Source organism: Nicrophorus vespilloides, unplaced genomic scaffold, assembly GCF_001412225.1.
Source record: "Nicrophorus vespilloides isolate i.1.1-1 unplaced genomic scaffold, Nicve_v1.0, whole genome shotgun sequence".
Classification (NCBI taxonomy): domain Eukaryota; kingdom Metazoa; phylum Arthropoda; class Insecta; order Coleoptera; family Silphidae; genus Nicrophorus; species Nicrophorus vespilloides.
Genome location: NW_017098495.1, coordinates 681 through 20,734, shown reverse-complemented (window position 1 = coordinate 20,734; position 20,054 = coordinate 681). Strand labels below are relative to the sequence as shown.

General features: G+C 31.5%; 5 protein-coding genes across 5 annotated transcripts; all 5 read right to left on the bottom strand.

Moving 5' to 3' along the window:
- Nucleotides 1-207: 207 nt before the first annotated feature.
- On the bottom strand, nucleotides 208-3,354 carry LOC108562576 (nuclear distribution protein nudE-like 1-B). The gene is made up of 7 exons (XM_017920961.1): nucleotides 3,222-3,354; nucleotides 2,981-3,159; nucleotides 2,751-2,904; nucleotides 2,423-2,696; nucleotides 2,229-2,363; nucleotides 1,021-1,118; nucleotides 208-729 (listed from the first exon to the last, which is right to left on the bottom strand). Exons 2-7 carry the CDS (start codon nucleotides 3,067-3,069, stop codon nucleotides 658-660), a joined length of 822 nt encoding a protein of 273 aa, XP_017776450.1. The 5' UTR covers nucleotides 3,070-3,159; nucleotides 3,222-3,354; the 3' UTR covers nucleotides 208-657.
- Nucleotides 3,355-3,440: 86 nt separating this feature from the next.
- LOC108562577 (ragulator complex protein LAMTOR5-like) lies at nucleotides 3,441-3,960 on the bottom strand. Its single transcript, XM_017920962.1, has 3 exons — nucleotides 3,852-3,960; nucleotides 3,737-3,798; nucleotides 3,441-3,684 (listed from the first exon to the last, which is right to left on the bottom strand). The coding sequence occupies exons 1-3, from the start codon at nucleotides 3,884-3,886 to the stop codon at nucleotides 3,512-3,514; spliced, it is 270 nt and encodes an 89-aa protein (XP_017776451.1). The 5' UTR covers nucleotides 3,887-3,960; the 3' UTR covers nucleotides 3,441-3,511.
- Nucleotides 3,961-7,333: 3,373 nt separating this feature from the next.
- LOC108562578 (cytochrome P450 4C1-like) lies at nucleotides 7,334-9,555 on the bottom strand. The gene is made up of 11 exons (XM_017920963.1): nucleotides 9,243-9,555; nucleotides 8,989-9,186; nucleotides 8,751-8,933; nucleotides 8,633-8,699; nucleotides 8,447-8,573; nucleotides 8,330-8,393; nucleotides 8,163-8,269; nucleotides 8,044-8,112; nucleotides 7,808-7,973; nucleotides 7,577-7,756; nucleotides 7,334-7,511 (listed from the first exon to the last, which is right to left on the bottom strand). The coding sequence occupies exons 1-11, from the start codon at nucleotides 9,457-9,459 to the stop codon at nucleotides 7,336-7,338; spliced, it is 1,554 nt and encodes a 517-aa protein (XP_017776452.1). The 5' UTR covers nucleotides 9,460-9,555; the 3' UTR covers nucleotides 7,334-7,335.
- Nucleotides 9,556-9,609: 54 nt separating this feature from the next.
- LOC108562579 (cytochrome P450 4C1-like) lies at nucleotides 9,610-12,251 on the bottom strand. The gene is made up of 10 exons (XM_017920964.1): nucleotides 12,018-12,251; nucleotides 11,761-11,961; nucleotides 11,520-11,705; nucleotides 11,271-11,464; nucleotides 11,146-11,212; nucleotides 10,999-11,096; nucleotides 10,867-10,935; nucleotides 10,645-10,810; nucleotides 10,405-10,584; nucleotides 9,610-10,351 (listed from the first exon to the last, which is right to left on the bottom strand). The coding sequence occupies exons 1-10, from the start codon at nucleotides 12,220-12,222 to the stop codon at nucleotides 10,182-10,184; spliced, it is 1,536 nt and encodes a 511-aa protein (XP_017776453.1). The 5' UTR covers nucleotides 12,223-12,251; the 3' UTR covers nucleotides 9,610-10,181.
- A 1,708-nt stretch (nucleotides 12,252-13,959) lies between these two features.
- Nucleotides 13,960-19,443, bottom strand: LOC108562575 (cytochrome P450 4C1-like). Its single transcript, XM_017920960.1, has 19 exons — nucleotides 19,275-19,443; nucleotides 19,034-19,219; nucleotides 18,784-18,977; nucleotides 18,648-18,723; nucleotides 18,489-18,595; nucleotides 18,361-18,429; nucleotides 18,144-18,309; nucleotides 17,905-18,084; nucleotides 17,695-17,850; nucleotides 15,836-16,051; nucleotides 15,575-15,772; nucleotides 15,335-15,520; nucleotides 15,085-15,278; nucleotides 14,950-15,025; nucleotides 14,775-14,881; nucleotides 14,646-14,714; nucleotides 14,429-14,594; nucleotides 14,190-14,369; nucleotides 13,960-14,129 (listed from the first exon to the last, which is right to left on the bottom strand). Exons 1-19 carry the CDS (start codon nucleotides 19,441-19,443, stop codon nucleotides 13,960-13,962), a joined length of 2,865 nt encoding a protein of 954 aa, XP_017776449.1.
- Nucleotides 19,444-20,054: the final 611 nt, after the last annotated feature.

Sequence of the window (20,054 nt, the reverse complement as noted above, 5' to 3'; positions counted from 1 at the left end):
TTTTATATAGTCGATTATGGTTGTCGGGATTATGGTTGTCAAGATTCTGATACAGTCAGGATTATGGTTGTCGAGATTCTGATACAGTCGGGATTATGGTTGTCGAGATTTTGATATAGTCGGGATTATGGTATTCGAGATTCTGATACAGTCGGGATTATGGTTGTCGAGATTTTGATACAGTCGGGATTTTGATATAGTCAGGATTATGGTTGTCGAAATTCTGATACAGTCGGGATTATGGTTGTCGGAATTTTGATACAGTCGAAATTTCGGTTGTTGGACTTTCGATTTAGACCCGAATTAGTCGAAGCGCCGCCCATCCCTGGAATGGAACCAATCAGGAAGTAAAATGTAAGGACGTGAATTATTGATTCAGCTCTACGATTGGTCCATATTAGCTGCACAGGTAGTTCCCATTGAAAATGTATAAAGCATAATGTACAAAGTACTGGGAAGTTACTAGATATTGAAGTTACTGATATTTTTGTATCTTTTCGTGTACTTCTTATGTAACATCACATGGACTCTTTTTTGTTTAAATTAAATTTTGATTCGTTTTTAGGGCTTTGTTTTTTTTTGGTAGATACATATAGAGAGAGAGAGAAAAACACACCTTTGAGCGTTGGAGGTGTTGCGGTTCGTAAGCGCGTTTCTTTAATTGATTGCAGGTGACGGACAGACAGAACAGTTCACCTGACCACAGTGCTCGCACAGGAAACGAGAGAGCTGGAAGCAACACCCATGCACATGCTGACACATTAACACAAAATAAACCAAAACTTAAAATAAATAAATAATAAAGACGCACAAGTTCTTTCACGTGATCATTTCAGAGATAACAACAAAAAAAAAATCAACCTACGTGTAAGCTATGTATACAAAAAATAACCAGAAGCTACTAGTTCCCAAATTTTTTGAACATTTTCTACTAACTACCATAATATTTAAAAATATATATAATAAACAAAGTACAGCGAAAACAGTGCGAGTCTATGTATAATTTTTGGGTTTACTCACGCCAACTTTGCGAATCAAGTCGCCGATTATGTTCAGTGCGAGGATCCTGGAGGATGGGGATAATGGTCCATCCACTAGTATGGCCTTCTTAGAATGACCTGAAAACAGGAAAAAATATAATAAGTTTCAATGTAAACCAACAACAAAAATTCTACATACAATTTCAAATTAGTAACATCTACTGCAAATGTCAACACTGCTACAAAACAACTATCACCTAGGAAACATGCAAATTTACATAGCAAACTTTTCAATTTAAATCTTGTTTCTATGATTTAAGTTGGCTACTGAATACGTGGTAATTTCAAAGTAACTTGTCAAGTTGTTTTCATTCCATATACAAGTTCTCATACAAATATCGCCAAGTCAAAAGTAAATATATACTGTTAGTATGTCTTAATTTATTCCAAATTAATTGAAAATAATAGAAAAATATACAATATTTCTCGAGGTGTACATTCAAATCCCACGTATATTATTGTTAATTTTAACCTTCAACGCATATGAAAAAAAAAGAGAAAAGTAGATCAAAATGAATAGTAAGTTGAAAGCCAATCAATGCAAAGCCAACGTTTCAAATGCGTACATAGAAGTGTAGGAAATTTATTGAAATTGTTGAATCACGCGAAGAAACGTAACAGTTCCTAAAGGATCATGCACAGTGTTAGACATACAGACAAAACAAGACTCAAATATAACAGAGGATGCAACGAATCTAAAATAAAACAATAACGAAACAAAATAATGATTTTACTACTTTTCATCAAAAAACAATTCTTCCTTTATTTAAAAATAAATAAAAAAAAACAAACAGAAAATAATCAAAAAAAAAATAGCAATATTAATAATAATAATAACAATTAATTACAAATTTCAGTCTAATTAGTCCAAAAAAAAAAGTTATATTTGAGTCTTGTTAATCGTTTTATTCTTTTCGTCATCGTTTAATGTATTATTAATCACAGTTAATAGATAAGTATATTATTAAGGCACTTGCTTGCATGAAATTGAAACACACACTTAGGTTACGCTTACAACGTAAAAATCACTTATAAATAAAGAAAAATAATTGGGGGAGAATTAAATAAATAAATTATTTAAGTAACTTAAGCGATATTAGGCGCATGCTGTTCAATGTCTTTTGATTTTCAAACCCAATGGTTTCCCAACGAAACGAGCAAAATTATGCAGAACTTTTGGTATCTTACGTTTAACTGGTGTGGTTTGTGTTTGAGATTCAACAGGAAGACGATTCGAATCCACGAGACCGTTGTTCGAGTGCCCGTTCATCGTCCTATCGTTATCCGGGCATCGGTCTTTCACTTTCAATTCCTGCTTCAAATCTGCACACAATTCATATATATATATTAAATAAATCTTAATTATAAGCAAGAGGTATTACCTCTGGCTTCGTCCACCAATCTCTGTAACTTCTCCTTCAACGTTTCCTTCTCGTCCACTTCAGATTCCAGTATTGCATTCCTCTCGATCACATTGTTCATAGTCGTTTTCACAGCCTCCACAGTTTCTGTATACATCCTTTCGGCTCTCTCCAAATCATCGTTCTTCTGTTCCAGCTCCCGAACCTTCCACTGCAACTCCTTCTTTTCATCCTTCAGAGATTTCACCTGAGATTCAAACATCATGTTTTCGTGGTTTGCTTGATCCAAACGAGACTGAAATTAGAAAATTAATTAAACTCGCAACGTCGTTAATTATCGATATATTACTTTAAGTGATTCAAGCTCATTTTGTGCTCTGCAATTGTTGGATCTCAGCTCGCGAATAGTCTTCTCGTTTTGCTCAATTGTGGCCTCAAACTCCTTCTCCAACTGCTGAGAATCAGCAGTGTAATCATCGAATTCCCTTTGAATGAAATCTTTCCTAAAATACAGAAAAAAAAGAGTAGTAATAAAAACCTGATGATATCAGTGCAACTTGATTTGTTGATGATATTTACTCTTCAATTAATCGTTCCACTAGATCCTTCCAATAATGGATTTCATCGTCCTTGGATGGAAATTCCTTCGGGTGCTCCAAAAACTCCATGATCACTGCACTTGTATATAAAACTAAATAAATATATGTACTCTATTTAAGACTTGGTGCAAGAAACTACACAACAAGCAGCATTTCAATCTAAAATACATAAAAACATACGTTAATCACTGAACCAAATTGTCCGTTCGAAGAGATCTTACTGTAAAATTTAATACGTATACACCGGACGTCCTTTTTGCAGACACATTAGCTCTCTCGATAATTTGGGAAATAATCCGTTTTTCTACACTCTCGCCTTCTATTCTGACAGGTTCTAGGAGCTTGGCACACAAAATGGTGGTCGCTTTGTTTTCCTCCCACTCGATCGACCATGTTGGTACCACTACTTTAACGGTTCAAAACAACACGTACATTTGGTTGCATACGTAATTCATTTATTTTAAAATAGTATAAAAAAAGAAGAGACATATAATTACACAAGAACAAGCATTTAAATTAACTTATAGATAGCGCCGGTGATAGTTCCGTTCCTTTGTATGATACACATTTTGTTCTCACTTTCCAGGACTATGACTGGTGGACGGCTGTTGGGTTCCAGCTTTGAAGCTTCCTCTGCTATTGCTCCAATTACTCCAGCACTCTCAGTCGAAGCTCTACCTTTTACTAAAATGTTCAATTTTAACATATATTCTTTGTTAGATGCAATGACATATACCTCCTAAGCATAAACCTTGATGATCAGCAAAAACACAGCCAAATACATCTGTAGTATTTAGGCTAAAATATAATATGAGATTATTGCAATATGTTTACAACATTCTATTACTTACATTTCCTCCATAACTCTTTCCAGCGGCTTTTCCATTGTTACTGTTTCTAGTACAATCAGCTGATGATTAATGATTGTTTACTTCTTATTGCTATGATGCCAAATCTGTTATGTTTACGTCAGAGCTACTATATTTAACCTACAAAGAGTATATAATATATGCAACCAAATCTACACTTTAACTTTAAAATTCAGTACTTTTTATTGGCCCTAATTTTATCAACCTAAGACTTAATACATAATACCTTAGTACTTAAAATTGACTAAAAGAAGTACTGAAAAGCATCTTTGTTTGATGATATAACTTCTAAGTTAACTTGAAATGATAAAAGATGATATTATTTATATCTACAAGCAATGATTACATAGTTGTTTATTTATTTATTAAATGCAATACGTATTAATTACTTATTTATCTTTTCGTAAGAAACATAATTGGAGGAATTCTAATAAGATTTTCTCAAGAAGAAAACAATTCTTAACTCTTTATAAATTCCATAAGATGAAGAACATTTTTCAAAAGTTATTTCATAATTAAATCACTGTAAGAAACAAATTGGCAATAATTCTAATAAGATTTTCTTAAGAAGAAAACAATTATTAACTCTTTTCATAAGCTGTAGAACATTTTTCAAATGTTATTTCTTAATATTTGTTAATTAAATCACTAATTTTTGCAAGAAACAGGAATTAACAGGAATTCTAATAAGATTTTCTTAATAAAGAAAAAAAAACAATTCTTAACACCTCTTTATAAATTCCATAAGCTGAAGAACATGTTTCAAATGTTTGTTAGCTAAATCACTAATTTTTGTAAGAAACAGGAATTTGCAGGAATTGTAATAAGATTTTTTTAATAATGAAAAAAAAACAATTCTTAACACCTCTTTATAAATTCCATAAGCTGAAGAACATGTTTGAAATTTCTTAAAGTTTGTTAATTAAATCACAAATTTTTGTAAGAAACAGGAATTAACAAGAATTCTAATAAGATTTTCTTCAGAAAAGAACAATTTTTAACACCTCTTTATAAATTCCATAAGATGAAGAACATGTTTGAAATTTCTTAAAGTGTGTTAATTAAATCACTAATTTCTGTAAGAAACAGGAATTTGCAAGAATTCTAATAAGATTTTCTTAAGAAAAGGAACAATTTTTACACCTCTTTATAAATTCCATAAGCTGAAGAACATGTTTGAAATTTCTTAAAGTTTGTTAATTAAATCACAATTTTTTGTAAGAAACAGGAATATTCAGGAATTCTAATAAGATTTTCTTAATAAAGAAAAAACAATTCTTAACATCTCTTTATAAATTCTATAAGCTGAAGAACATATTTCAAATGTTATTTCTGAAATCTTGTTAATTAAATCACAAATTTTTGTAAGAAATGTTTGAAATTTCTTAAAGTTTGTTAATTAAATCACTAATTTCTGTAAGAAACAGGAATTTGCAAGAATTCTAATAAGATTTTTTAAGAAAAGGAACAATTTTTAACACCTTTTTATAAATTTCATAAGCTGAAGAACATGTTTCAAATGTTATTTCTTAAAGTTTGTTAATTAAATTACTAATTTTTGTAAGAAATAGGAATTTGCAGGAATTCTAATAAGATTTTCTTAAGAAAAGAACAATTTTTAACACCTCTTTATAAATTCTATAAGCTGAAGAACATATTTCAAATGTTATTTCTTAAAGCTTGTTAATGAAATCACAAATTTTTGTAAGAAACAGGAATTTTCAGGAATTCTAATAAGATTTTCTTAATAAAGAAAAAACAATTCTTAACACCACTTTATAAATTCTATAAGCTGAAGAACATATTTCAAATGTTATTTCTGAAATCTTGTTAATTAAATCACAAATTTTTGTAAGAAACAGGATTTTGCAAGAATTCTAATAAGATTTTCTTCAGAAAAGAACAATTTTTAACACCTCTTTATAAATTCCATAAGTTGAAGAACATGTTTGAAATTTCTTAAAGTTTGTTAATTAAATCACTAATTTCTGTAAGAAACAGGAATTTGCAAGAATTCTAATAAGATTTTTTTAAGAAGAGGAACAATTTTTAACACCTTTTTATAAATTACATAAGCTGAAGAACATGTTTCAAATGTTATTTCTTAAAGTTTGTTAATTAAATCACTAATTTTTGTAAGAAATAGGAATTTGCAGGAATTCTAATAAGATTTTCTTAAGAAAAGAACAATTTTTAACACCTCTTTATAAATTCTATAAGCTGAAGAACATATTTCAAATGTTATTTCTTAAAGCTTGTTAATGAAATCATAAATTTTTGTAAGAAACAGGAATTTGCAAGAATTCTAATAAGATTTTCTTCAGAAAAGAACAATTCTTAACACATCTTTATAAATTCCATAAGCTGAAGAACATGTTTGAAATTTCTTAAAGTTTGTTAATTAAATCACTAATATTTGTAAGAAACAGGAATTTGTAGGAATTCTAATAAGATTTTCTTAATAAAGAAAAAAAAACAATTCTTAACATCTCTTTATAAATTCTATAAGCTGAAGAACATATTTCAAATGTTATTTCTTAAAGCTTGTTAATTAAATCACAAATTTTTATAAGAAACATTAATTTGCAAGAATTCTAATAAGATTTTCTTAAGAAAAGAACAATTCTTAACACCTCTTTATAAATTCCATAAACTGAAGAACATTTTTCAAATGTTATTTCTTAATATTGGTTAATTAAATCACTAATTTTTGCAAGAAACAAATTTGCAGGAATTCTAGTAAGATTTTCTTAAGAAAAAAATAATTCTTAAGTAAGAAACAAATTGCAGGAATTTTAATTAGATTTTCTTAAGAAAGAAAAACCAATTCTTAACACATCTTTATAAATTCTACAAGCCAAATAACTTTTTTTTTACAAATGTTACATTATGTTATTTAAATCACATTTTTTTTTCTTTTTATATTAAAATTTAGTCATGGAAATGTAATAAAATTATATTGTTCTATCTTTTCGTAATGCATGTACCAGTTTACTTAAGTAACAATTCTTTCATGTGAATGTAGAGAATTATTAGCCAATACTGCATTTACAACTTTGAGCGTAAATCTTGAATATCTAATAGCTCACCGTTCCGTAATATTGTGAAATAAAACAAATGAATAAAAAATTCATAACACGAACAACTGGTTTATGTATTTTTTTTCATAACAGAAATTATATATTAAAAAAGAAAAACAACGAATACGTTCGACATTGTGGACCTGCAATTTCCAAGAAACCAAAAAAAAAAACAGAAACGTTCGTCGAACGTGTTTCTAAAATATAATTTTACGTGAATCATTAGTCAAGAAATTTGTTTGTAATAATCGTAATTAATTCAATTTTCTCATACTATTTAAACCACTATTAAAAACAGTTTATTTTTTATTTATATTTGATTATTTCATTAAGTATACATAAATAATAATATAAATTTAAAAAAATGTAAATCATGAAGTCTGCATCTAAATCAAGTCGGAATTTCTTGGCGTAAGTTTGACCGGGTATCCCAAAATGCTCTTGATGATCAGCGACTGTTTAACTCTTATATCCTCTATTTTCTGGAAGCTCGTTTCTATAAAGAATTTCCTTACCAAAGTGGCCAGCACAATTTTCATCATGTTGTAACCAAATTTCATTCCTTGTGGAAAATTGTTTTATAAATTAATTGACTTTGAAAAGAACACAAAAGCTGAACAACAATACCAATGCAATTCCGTGGACCACCAGCAAAAGGAAGGTAAGCGTACGGATGTCTTTTGGCGCATTCTTCAGGAGAGAATCGCTCAGGATCGAATCTCATATGATCAGGAAAGTATTTATCGTTTCTGTGCACGGTGTATATGCACAGTACCAATCCAGAACCCTCAGGAAGCATGTGATCACCTAAGAAGAAATATAGTCAGTTTGTGTTGGGAATGAAAGAATGAAATTTACCAATTTGTAAATCTTCGGTTACTTTTCTAACGATGTTCGGGCCGATTGGGAATAATCTCATGGTTTCCTTTATGCACATTTCCAAGTACTTAAATTTCGGTATATCCTCGCACTCGATGTCGCGATCGTAACCAATCACATCGATTACTTCTTCGTATACTTTTTGCTGGAAACCAAGCAAAACAATTTACATTTACCTAATATAATTAATTAATTAATTAATTAAGACAATTTACCTGATATTCAGGAAACATTCCTAAACAAACCAAGACGAAAGAAATCACAGTTGCGGATGTATCAGAACCCTGCAAGTTACAAACGATTAAGAATTCCAATGAACTTAATCAGAGCTTACGCCTATCATGAAAGTTCGCACTTCATCGATTATTTCCTCCTCGGTAAGCAAATTTTGTTCGGACAACTCTAAAAGGTGATCCAAGAAGACTTTACGCTTTTTAATATCTGCAAATAAACACAATAATTTAATCAATTTCATTTTGTTGTACAATCAATTATATTTACCATCAATTTCAGCCTCGGTTTCCAACATTTTCAGCTTCTTTTCAACCTTCTTATCGTTTATCACCTAAATCAATTTACTTGTTTTCGTATCATTATATAATGCAATTGTGAATATACCTTCTTGATGAAGTTCAGGAAGGAATCGATGATGCCGCGTTCCTCTTTAGCCAAACCGGATAACTCGAAGATGAAGTCAAAGTGCAAAGGAACGTTGAACATCCTCATGAACATGATTTCTAAGCCTCTAAGCAAAAGAATAAAAAAAATGAGTAATTGAACAAATAAATGGAAAATAATAATAACCTGTTTAATTGCTCGCCCAGTTTGCAATTTCCTAGCTGTTTGTTCAATTTGACGCCCATTGCGGTTTCTGCAAAGGTTTCCAATAGTTTATTGATTACTTTGAAACTGAATCACTTACGAGTGACCATCTCCAACGTTGCGGCCGTAAGATGTTCGCCAATGTTGAACATTTCGTGGACTTTGCCTTGCAAGATTTCCACTAGAACATTGGACTGTTCCACGAAGACGTTGACGAACGAATCGAGAATCCGCGGATGGAACGTTGGAGTTATCAATTTCCTGTGCACTTTCCAGGCATCAACTTAAATTGAGATTTTCATCAACTTGTATTGTTGTTGCTAAAAATCAGAAGTTACCTTCAAGGCTGAAGAGTCCTTTTCCTGCCAGCGATCTGGAAAACCTGTACAAATCATCTTTCTCCAAAGATTTGGGACTGTTGAGTGCGATTTCCAAATCTGCCGGCGTTGTCAGCAGGAAGAACAATCTGTGCGCCAACCAAATGGTGCCAGGAGATTCGCAGTTCGTCGAGATGTATTTAACGTTGTTCAAAATCCCTGCTCGCAATTTTCTTCAGTAAAATATCTTTAATATTTAAACAAAATAATCTTACGTTCTGTGTCTCCAATGAAGTATAGACTGTGCCCCAAAATTGGAAGACTTTTAGCACAATCCGGAATCGGAACTTTGGCTCCCAACTCGTACAGGTGTTTTCTGCTGTTCCTCCAACGCACGTACAAAACAAGAGCTGCTGCAGCGATGGAAATCAGAAGGCAGTTCATAACACCTAACTCGAGAATTAGAGATCTCTCTTTCACAAACGCGTTCATTCTGAAACCGACGTCAATACGATTCGTGGAAAGAAGTAATGATTTTCTTGTCAACTTGTTGTTCGCTTTTATAAAGACATTTCTTATTGGAAATACGTCTTTCCTAATTGTCGCCTATTAAAAAGAATAGGAAAAAAAAAAACAAAATAAGAGGTTGTTAATAATTTACAAATAAACGTTTAAGAACCTTGTAAGTGACAATTATATAAATAGCAGTGGCGTTGCTGCAAATATTAAAAGATTTATACGTATATACTCGTATATAAACGAAATATACAAAGTTTTTTTTTAGTTTAAAGACATTTTTTGTATAACCTGTTGCTAGTTACGCCACTGATTAGAACATAAAAATCTTAAATCGTAATAAAAAAAAGTTTCTAGAACAACTATAAATATTATTTAATTACAAAAATCGATTATTAATATGTAGAAAATGTAAGATAATTAACACTTGTTGCAAACAATTAATAAAATATTATTGTTGATTCCAACAACTTTGTTTATAAGCGAATTTATATGTCCAATTAGTCCACTTGATGTAAATTATTAAATTTATTTGCGAGCTGTGAATGTTGCAGCGCGGTTTCTGCATTTGCCTTGTACAAAACTGTGAAATATTCGCTGAAACATATTGCGAATATACTTATATTTGATTCATGATGTTAACTCATTGAATTATAAAATTTGAGGTGCACTTAAAGTGTTATATAACAAATTGTGTGTTAAGAAGCTACACGTTCCGTCAGTTTGATTGGAAAACTGAGGCAACTCTTGAGAATGAAGGATTGCTTAAGTCGTACGTCTTCGACACTTTTGAAGCTCGTTTCTATGAAGTACCTCCTTGCAACAGTAGCGACTATTGTTTTAACCTCAATCATTCCAAATTTCATGCCTGGAGAAGAAGTTTGTTAAGAAACTTTCATCAACGATTTGTGAGTATATTACCAATGCAATTCCTTGGACCAGCCGAAAACGGAAGATAGGCGTACGGATGTCTTTTGGCAATTTCTTCGGGGGAAAACCTCTCTGGGTCGAATTTCATGGGATTCGGATAGTATTTTTCATTCCTGTGGATGGTGAATATGCAAAGAAACAAACCGCTGTCTTTTGGTAATACGTGGCCGTCTACAACAACAAAAAAAATATGAAAATATTAATAATTTAATATAAAAATAGTTTAATTACCGACTTCCATGTCTTCGGTCACTTTCCGAATTATGAACGGTCCAATTGGGAACAATCTCATCGTTTCCTTTACGAATTTCTCCAAATACTTAAGTTTCGGTATATCCGTGCACTCGAAGTTCCGCTCCAGCCCAACGACGTCGACGATTTCGTCATAAACTTTTTGCTGAAATTATGCAATAGATTAAACAGATTTAGTTATATTCAATATTATTTGTGTACCTGATATTCGGGAAATATTCCCAAACATATTAAAACGAAGGAAACAACTGTAGCTGAAGTGTCCGATCCCTGAAAGATAACTTAACATTAGTTAAAAGTATTTTCTTAAGTATTTTCTCGTGTAAACATTACACCAATCATGAATGTTTGCACTTCGTTTATAATTTCTTCATCCGTCAACTGCGACACTTCGATGAGATGATCCAAGAAAACTTTGCGCTGTTTACATTCTGAAATTTCAAAATTTCAAAACATAATTAGATTTTTTAACTCATTTACCATCGATTTGCGCCTCTTCGACTTTCTCCTTTTTTTGAAGAAACTCTTCTTTTTTCTCATAGTAAACCTGAATGTATTAAATTATTAATTGATTGTTAGATAATTTTGTGCATTTATGTAATTACCGAACGGATGAAGTTCTTGAAGAAATCAACGATATATTTTTGTTCGTTGGACAATTTGGTCAAGTTGAATATAAAATCAAAGTGCAGATGAACATTGAACATCCTCATGTACAAGATTTCGAAAGCTCTGGTAATTCTTTCGAACAAAACGCGAATACTTTCACTATCCGCGCATTTCATTCCCATTGCAGTTTCTTCAATTAATTCATTATATATTATTTATTTTAGCATACAAATGAAAATGCTTACGTGTTATTATTTCCAATGAAGTCACGGTGATGGATTCTTCCACGTCGAACAATTCGCCTACTTTTTTGGAAAGAACATCGTTTATTAGAACGTTGGACCGCTCGACGAATACGTCGACGAATTTGTCGAGGATCCGTTGATTTAAACTGGGCATAATCAATTTGCGATGAACTTTCCACGTCTTGACTGCAAAACAATAGAATGTGAAAATTCGCACGATAAATTTATGTTTAGTTTTTGCCATCTAAACTGAAGAGTCCATTCCCTCCCAACGGCTTGGAGAACCTGTACAAATCATCCTTCTCCAAGCATTTAGGGCTACTCAAAACTGCTTCCATCTGCTCAGGTGTGTTCAGACAGAAGAACAACCTGTGCGCCAACCAAAATCCGACCGGCGTCGCACTGGATTTCGATGAAACGTAATGCAGGTTTCTCATGATTCCTGCATACATAAGTATAAAATAAATCTTTCATATATCATCGAATCATCATATTTACGTTCTGCGTCTCCGACATAGTAAAGGCTGTGTCCTAATATTGGAAGCTCCTTCTGACAATCTGTCAAACCCACTTTTTTAGCTGCTTCGTAAAGATGTTGTCTGGATCGACGCCACTTCAAGTACCAAATAATTACGAGAAAAATGATACTCATGAACAAAGTGTTCATCAATCCCAAATCCGCAAGCAACAATATTGAATACATTTCAACAATTTGAATCTTGCAGTAAATTTGATTTTGATTCATCTACGAGCTATGTCTATTTATACTCAAAATTTGTAGTATTTTTTCCATAAACTGCACATTTCTTTCGATTACTTCCATGATTATGTAATAAATAATAATAATAAATAAATTGCTAATTTCTAGATTGTGAAAGAATGTTATCTGCGTTTTTCAAACATCTGGTACAAATTTTAATCATAATTCCTATTGAAAAATGCAACGAGATAAGCATGCACACATTCTTTTGATTGCATCAATTACATGCAGACATCTTCTATTTTCTCGAAGCTGAACAAAGCGATCAAAACGATTTTCATCATGTTTGACCTTGAATTTCATTTCGTTACGGAACCAATGGCATGTGTCAATAACGAATAAAGTGCACATCAATGGTAAGTGCAAATACAAAACAAAAATGCATTTTTTTTTTCAAGTATATTTGATTATGATTAAGTAATGAAAATATAATAAAAAATCCATAATTTACTGGACATTTTTTTTTCAAGTATATTTGATTATGATTCGAAACCGCAACAATTATAAAATTTGATCTAAGTAATCAAAATATAATAAAAAAATCCATAATTTACTGGACAATTTGATTAATATAGTTAACATTTCTTGCACTGTTTTTACTTCTTTTTTTTTGTAATTAAAAAATTATGAACATTCTACATCATTGATTGTTTACTTGAACTCAATTACTTTCAATTCATCCCAACAAAAATAATTTCTAAATTTATCATCAAGTTTTCAAACGCTTTCTCTATTAACATTTTAATAATATTGTGTGAATCGAGCACAATTTTAATAATAATAAAATACTTGTCGTGTGGAATGTTTGAAATTTATTGAAACTAAGCATTTTTAATGATTACAAATAAATTGACATTTCAATGTTTATAACTTTAAAACTTTGTAAAAAAATGCAAAATAATCAACACAAATTGTATTTTGAAACTGTGTTATTTATTATAATTTAATGAAATAATTAATATTAAATTTTGTTACGTGTTTCTTCAGTGAGAAATTTGTATGTCACGAATGTGAGACGCACGTTCGATAGAATACTCGATAGATTTTTTTTATATCGTATAATTTTATTCGAAATCTGTTCATCAATGTGAACATTGAGTAAATTTAAGATTGCAGTTGACATTAAATGGATAATCTTCCCCGGTGGATAGTTACCATTATGATGATTTTTAATTTTTTAAATTTGTACTATTTCCACTATTTCCTTTAACTATGAATCTGCTGCTATCCTTAACACTGTCTTTGTCTATCGACTTTGCTGAAGGTCCATATGCTGAACTTCATTCATTTCACTGTCCATCTGTGATGAACGATGGCCTTTTTGCTCACAAAGAGCCTGGCTTGACCAGGATTCGAACCGGCGCCGGTTCGATTGTGGGTAGGGCGACTTAATCATTCGGCTATTAGTTGCCACAACTCGATAGAAATAGTTAAGAAAATAAATAAACATTTTAATAATTTCATTTTATTATTGGACATTTATTAATGAATTTCATCAGTCATTCACAGCAATTACTTTAAATTATGTCGACGTTGACATTGACGAATGTTAATTTTTGCAATTATCATTAATTATGAAACTAGAGTAAAAAAAAACAATCACTATTTTTTCTGATATTTTATTAATGGAATATATATAAATATGTACATAAATAACTTAAATTGTTTCTTTTTTTTTAATTAAGAACCGACACGTTCCGTCACTTTGATTGGAAAACCTAGGCAACTCTTGATGATCAGAGATTGCTTAACTCGCACGTCTTCGATGGTCTTGAAGGTCGTTTCTATGAAGTATTTTCTGGTCACCGTAGCAACTATTGTCTTCACAACGGACATACCAAATTTGATACCTGAAGAGGAATGTTTATTAGATATTTGGTTTAATAATTGATAATTGCAAGTATATTTACCAACGCAGTTTCTTGGTCCAGCGGAAAATGGAAGATAAGCGTACGGATGTCTTTTAGCGGTTTCTTCCGGGGAAAACCTCTCTGGGTCGAATTTCATGGGATTGGGATAGTATTTCTCGTTCCTGTGGATGCTGAAAATAGCCAGAACCAATCCACTGTCTTTTGGTAAAATATGACCATCTGGAAATATGCAAATAGTAATAATATTTTATTCATTATATAAAGGAAAGTTGAATTACCAAGTTCAAGGTCTTCGGTTACTTTTCGAACGATGTTTGGTCCAATTGGGAACAACCGCATCGTTTCCTTTATAAATTTCTCCAAGTACTTCAATTTCGCTATATCCGTGCACTCAATATCTCGATCTAATCCAACAACTTCAAGGATTTCTTCATAAACCAATTGCTGAAATGAATTAATAAAAAATATGTACGATTTTAAAAATTGTTAATTTACCTGGTATTCAGGAAACATTCCCAAACAAATTAAAACGAAGGAAACGACTGTAGCCGAAGTGTCTGAGCCCTGAAAGACAAAGTTGAATTAGTTAAGAGTATTTTTTTTGTTTGTGTGTATAAATATTACAGCAATCATAAATGTTTGCACTTCTTCAATAATTTCTTGATCCGTTAACTGCTGATTCTGAGATAATTCCATGAGATGATCCAAGAATACTTTACGCTCTTTGAATTCTGCAATTTCCAATTGATATAAATACAAATAATTGATTGAATTAAGAATGATTCGTTGCTGCACTCACCATCAATTTGCGCTTCGACGCACTCCTTCATTTCTAGCTCCTTCTTTTTGAAATCTGCTCTTTTATCAGTAATAACCTAAACAAATTTCAATATTAATACGATAGTTAAATAAAAATTTAGTTTATTATTAATACCATTCTAATGAAACCTTGGAAGGAATTTATGATAGTTCTTTCTTCTTTGGCCCAACTGGTCAAATTGAACAAAACATCCGAATGGAGAAGAACATTGAACATCCTCATGAACATGATATCTAAACCTCTGTTCAATTGTTCGGCGAGTTCGCAATTGCTTTCTTGATTATTAGTTTTTATACCCATTGCAGTTTCTACAAATATTTTGTTTTTACGTTTCTTAAATATTGTAAATAATGGAAGTACTTACGGGTGACCATTTCCAATGCAGCTGCTGTTATGTATTCCTCGACGTTGAAGAATTTACCCACTTTTTTGGAGAGAACTTTGTTGGTAAGAATGTTGGACTGCTCGACGAAGACATCGACGAATTGATCGAGAAGCCTTTGATTGAAGCTGGGCATAATCAATTTACGATGAATTTTCCACGTGTCAACTGAAAATTAACTTTCTAAATTTAGGAGATCAACTTGAAATGTACGTTTTGTACCGTTCATATTGAAGAGTCCGTATCCTGCCAAAGCTTGGGAAAACCTGTACAAATCGTCCTTCGCCAAGCATTTCGGGCTATTCAAAACTACCTCCATTTGTTCCGGTTTTGATAGAGGAAAGAACAACCTGTGCGCCAACCAGATCGTGCAAGGAGTCGTACTGTTCGACGATATATGATTAACATTCTTCAAAATCTCTAAACAAATAATCGTAATAATGAAAAAAAAAGTGTATTTAAAACGCTTCAAATCATATTTACGTTCTGTGTCACCGATGAAGTAAAGGCTGTGGCCGAGAAAAGGAAGTTCAGTCACGCATCCTGAAACCGGTACCTTCGCGGCTGCTTCGTACAGATGTTTCCTGCTCTGACGCCACCGGAAGTACCAAATCACCAAAAGAACTCCGAATCCAATCAGCAAAGTGTTCATGAAACCCAAGTCCAGAAAGACCGAACGTACTTTCACTATCGAGTACATTATTTTTTATTGTTTCTTCGAGTTTTTCAAGTTTTTCTTGACACAGATTTGAAACTGGAATAACACCGTTTACACAATACACTGTGCCTATATACACACTCAACATTACTGTCCCCCCACCCCAAACGACGGCCGCGAAATATTGAAAAAAAAAAAGAAAAGAAACGCGTAATATATGTTGTTTCTTTTACTGCTCTATTTGTAAGCGAGAAAATGGTAAATATTACATAATATAATTGCTCTGTATCATACAAAAGACAATTTATTCTTGTAAATACGCAGACTTAATTACTGTTTTTCAAACAAAATTTAACAAATTTTATTTTGAATGTAACTTCTAGAAATTTTAGTGTCTCATGTAATAAACTTGATAATATTTTAATTAGTTTTTTAAGTTATTTTTTAACGTATAATAATCTAATTAAATTGCACTTCAATGCATTTCTACCCAATCAAGTTTTGCACGCATTAATTATTTGATATTAAATTATGATTTTTTTAATAATAATTTATTTTTTTTAAATTAAATTGTTTTGAAACTGCAACATAATATAACACTGAGTGGATTGAAAACTTTCCCATTGAAAACTTTCCAAATTACCTAATATAATATAAATAAATATTTATTTTAACAATAAAAACAAATAACTAAAAACATTCTTCTAATTATAACATCTATATGGGAGATCAAGTATAACATCATTAGTATAACATCTCATTAAATATACACGTTATACACATTATATATACGTTAGTCTCATTAAATATACAGACGTAAATTCAGACGTCATTTTTTATGCAAAATATCAATGATGCGTTAATAAAATACTAATTAATCATCAAATATTAGAAACGGCTTTGTCGATTACGTAAAAACAAAAGAAATATTTATGTATTCATACTAAAACCGAGATTCTCAAAGTGGGGCGGTCGCCAAAAATATTCCATCTTGATGTTTTTCTACACTTACACATTATTAAAATTTGTAAGTGCAAAAGGGAGCCCCGAACCAAAAAGTTAGAGAAACACTGGTTTAATGTATGAACACACGTTAAGGACGGCAAAAATCGGTATGACTGCTGCGAAAGAATTTATCGTGGACGCCTATGGACTGAGTGAAAAGTCAAATATCTTACGTCAATTACAAACTTAAAATTTTCTTATACATTTTTGAATAATTTTAAAACAGTTTAAAACAATTCTGAGAAATGTGTCTTGCAATTTATTTTGTAAAGTATTTATAAATTATGTCACAATATCACGTATTATTCTAAATTGCTTAAAAAATTATTAATATGTGTATAAGAAATGTATTGGCGTAAGATATTTAAGGTTATACTAAGTCAAAATCAGTGGCGTGCTGATAACTATTAAACATAATTTATGACCCACCGGTGGGTCATGTCGGTGTCAACGTGTTAAAGTATTGTATAACCATAAAATTATTTTTTTTTGTGAATTAAGTAATTGTTTTGGGAGAAACTTAGTTTTAAAACTTTGGCGCCGGTGAACATTTATTAAATTTCTGAACATAATATCAAAACACATTAAAATTAAGATAACATAAGCCCGCTCAATAGTATATAAACATTTAATATTAATTATTATATTTATATAATTTGATTAAATTAAGATTGTATACGTTCGGTCAATTTTATTGGATATCCGAGGCAACTCTTGATGATCAATGATTGCTTAACTCGCACGTCTTCGATTGTCTTGAAGGTCGTTTCTATGAAGTATTTTCTGGTAACCGTAGCAACTATTGTCTTCACAACGGACATACCAAATTTGATACCTAAAGAGGAATGTTTATTTGGTTAAATAATTGAAAATTGTTAGTATTATTTACCAACGCAGTTTCTGGGACCAGCGGAAAATGGAAGAAAAGCATATGGGTGTCTTTTAGCAGTTTCTTCGGGAGAGAACCTCTCCGGGTCGAATTTCATATGATTGGGATAGTATTTATCGTTCCTGTGGATGCTGAAAATGGCCAGAACCAATCCACTGTCTTTTGGTAGAATATGACCATCTGCAAACAAGCAAAAAGTATTAATATTTGATTCGTTGTAGAAAGTAAAGTTGAATTACCAAGTTCAAGGTCCTCCGTTATTTTTCGAACTATGTTTGGTCCAATTGGGAACAACCGCATCGTTTCCTTTATAAATTTCTCCAAGTACTTAAATTTCGCTATATCCGTGCACTCGATGTCTCGATCTAATCCAACAACTTCAAGGATTTCTTCATAAACCAATTGCTGAAATGAATTAATCAAAAATATGTACGATTTTAAGAATTGTTAATTTACCTGGTATTCAGGAAACATTCCCAAACATATTAAAACGAAGGAAACGACTGTAGCCGAAGTGTCTGATCCCTGAAAGACAAAGTTAAATTAGTTAAGATTATTTTTTTGTTAGTGTGTATAAATATTACAGCAATCATAAATGTTTGCACTTCTTCAATAATTTCTTGATCCGTAAACTGCTGATTCTGAGATAATTCCATGAGATGATCCAAAAATACTTTACGCTCTTTGACTTCTGCAAGTTAAAATTGATATGATTACAAGTATTTATTTGTAGCTGCACTCACCATCAATTTGAGCTTCAACGCACTCTTTCATTTCTTGTTCTTTCTTCTTGAAAGCTGCTCTCTTATCAGCGATAACCTAAACAAATTTCAATATTAATACGATAGTTAACTAAAAAAAATAGTTATAATAGAATACCTTTCTAATAAAGCCTTGGAACGAATTTATTATAATTCTTTCTTCTTTTGCAAAACTGGTTAAATGGAACAGAAAGTCCGAATGTAGAAGAACGTTGAACATCCTCATGAACATAATATCTAAACCTCTGTTCAATTGTTCGGCGAGTTCGCAATTGCTTTCTTGATTATTAGTTTTTATACCCATTGCAGTTTCTACAAATATTTTGTTTGTACTTTTCTTAAATATTGTAAATAATGGAAGTACTTACGAGTGACCATTTCCAATGCAGCTGCTGTTATGTATTCATCGACGTTGAAGAATTTACCCACCTTTTTGGAGAAAATTTTGTTGGTGAGAATGTTGGACTGCTCGACGAAGATATCGACGAATTGATCGAGAAGCCTTTGATTGAAGCTGGGCGCAATCAATTTGCGATGAACTTTCCACATCTTTACTGCAAATCAGTAAAATGTGAAAATTCGCACGATAAATTTGTGTTTAGTTTTTACCATCTAAACTGAAGAGTCCATTCCCTCCCAACGGCTTGGAAAACCTGTACAAATCGTCCTTCGCCAAGCATTTCTGGCTATTCAGAATTACTTCCATTTGCTCAGGTTTTTTTATACCAAAGAATAGTCTGTGGGCTAACCAGATCGTGCAAGGCGTCGGACTGTTCATCGATATATAATAAATATTCTTCAAAATATCTAAATACATAAAAATATATATTTAAAAAACGTAAGAATTAACTAAAATTACTTCATTTACGTTCTGTGTCTCCAATAAAGTAAGGGCTATGACCAAGAATTGGATATTGAGTCACGCAATCTGGTACCGGTAACTTCGCAGCCGCTTCGTACAGATGTTTCCTGCTTTGACGCCATCGAAAGTACCAAATCGCGATAAGAACTCCGATTCCAATCAGCAAACTGTTCATCAATCCCCAATCCAGAAACGCTGAACGTCCTTTTGAAAACATTTTTTTCTTTGCACTGAACACTGATTTGAAATTGGAATATCACTCACTGTTTATCAAGTAAACTCTTCTTTTATATATTTTCCTGAAATAAAAAAGAAAAAGACAGTAGACAGTACCGATTGTGTTCATTTAAATATAATTGGACACACAATATTTGCTTATAATTGCTACAAAACGAGAGACGCAAATCTTCTCTTCTCCAACATTAATTTCTATTCAATTTTAAGCAATTTCTATTTATTGAAAAGATCAAGTATCTTGAGATACTTAATATAATTAAGAGATTTCCTTAATTTATTTCATATATGTA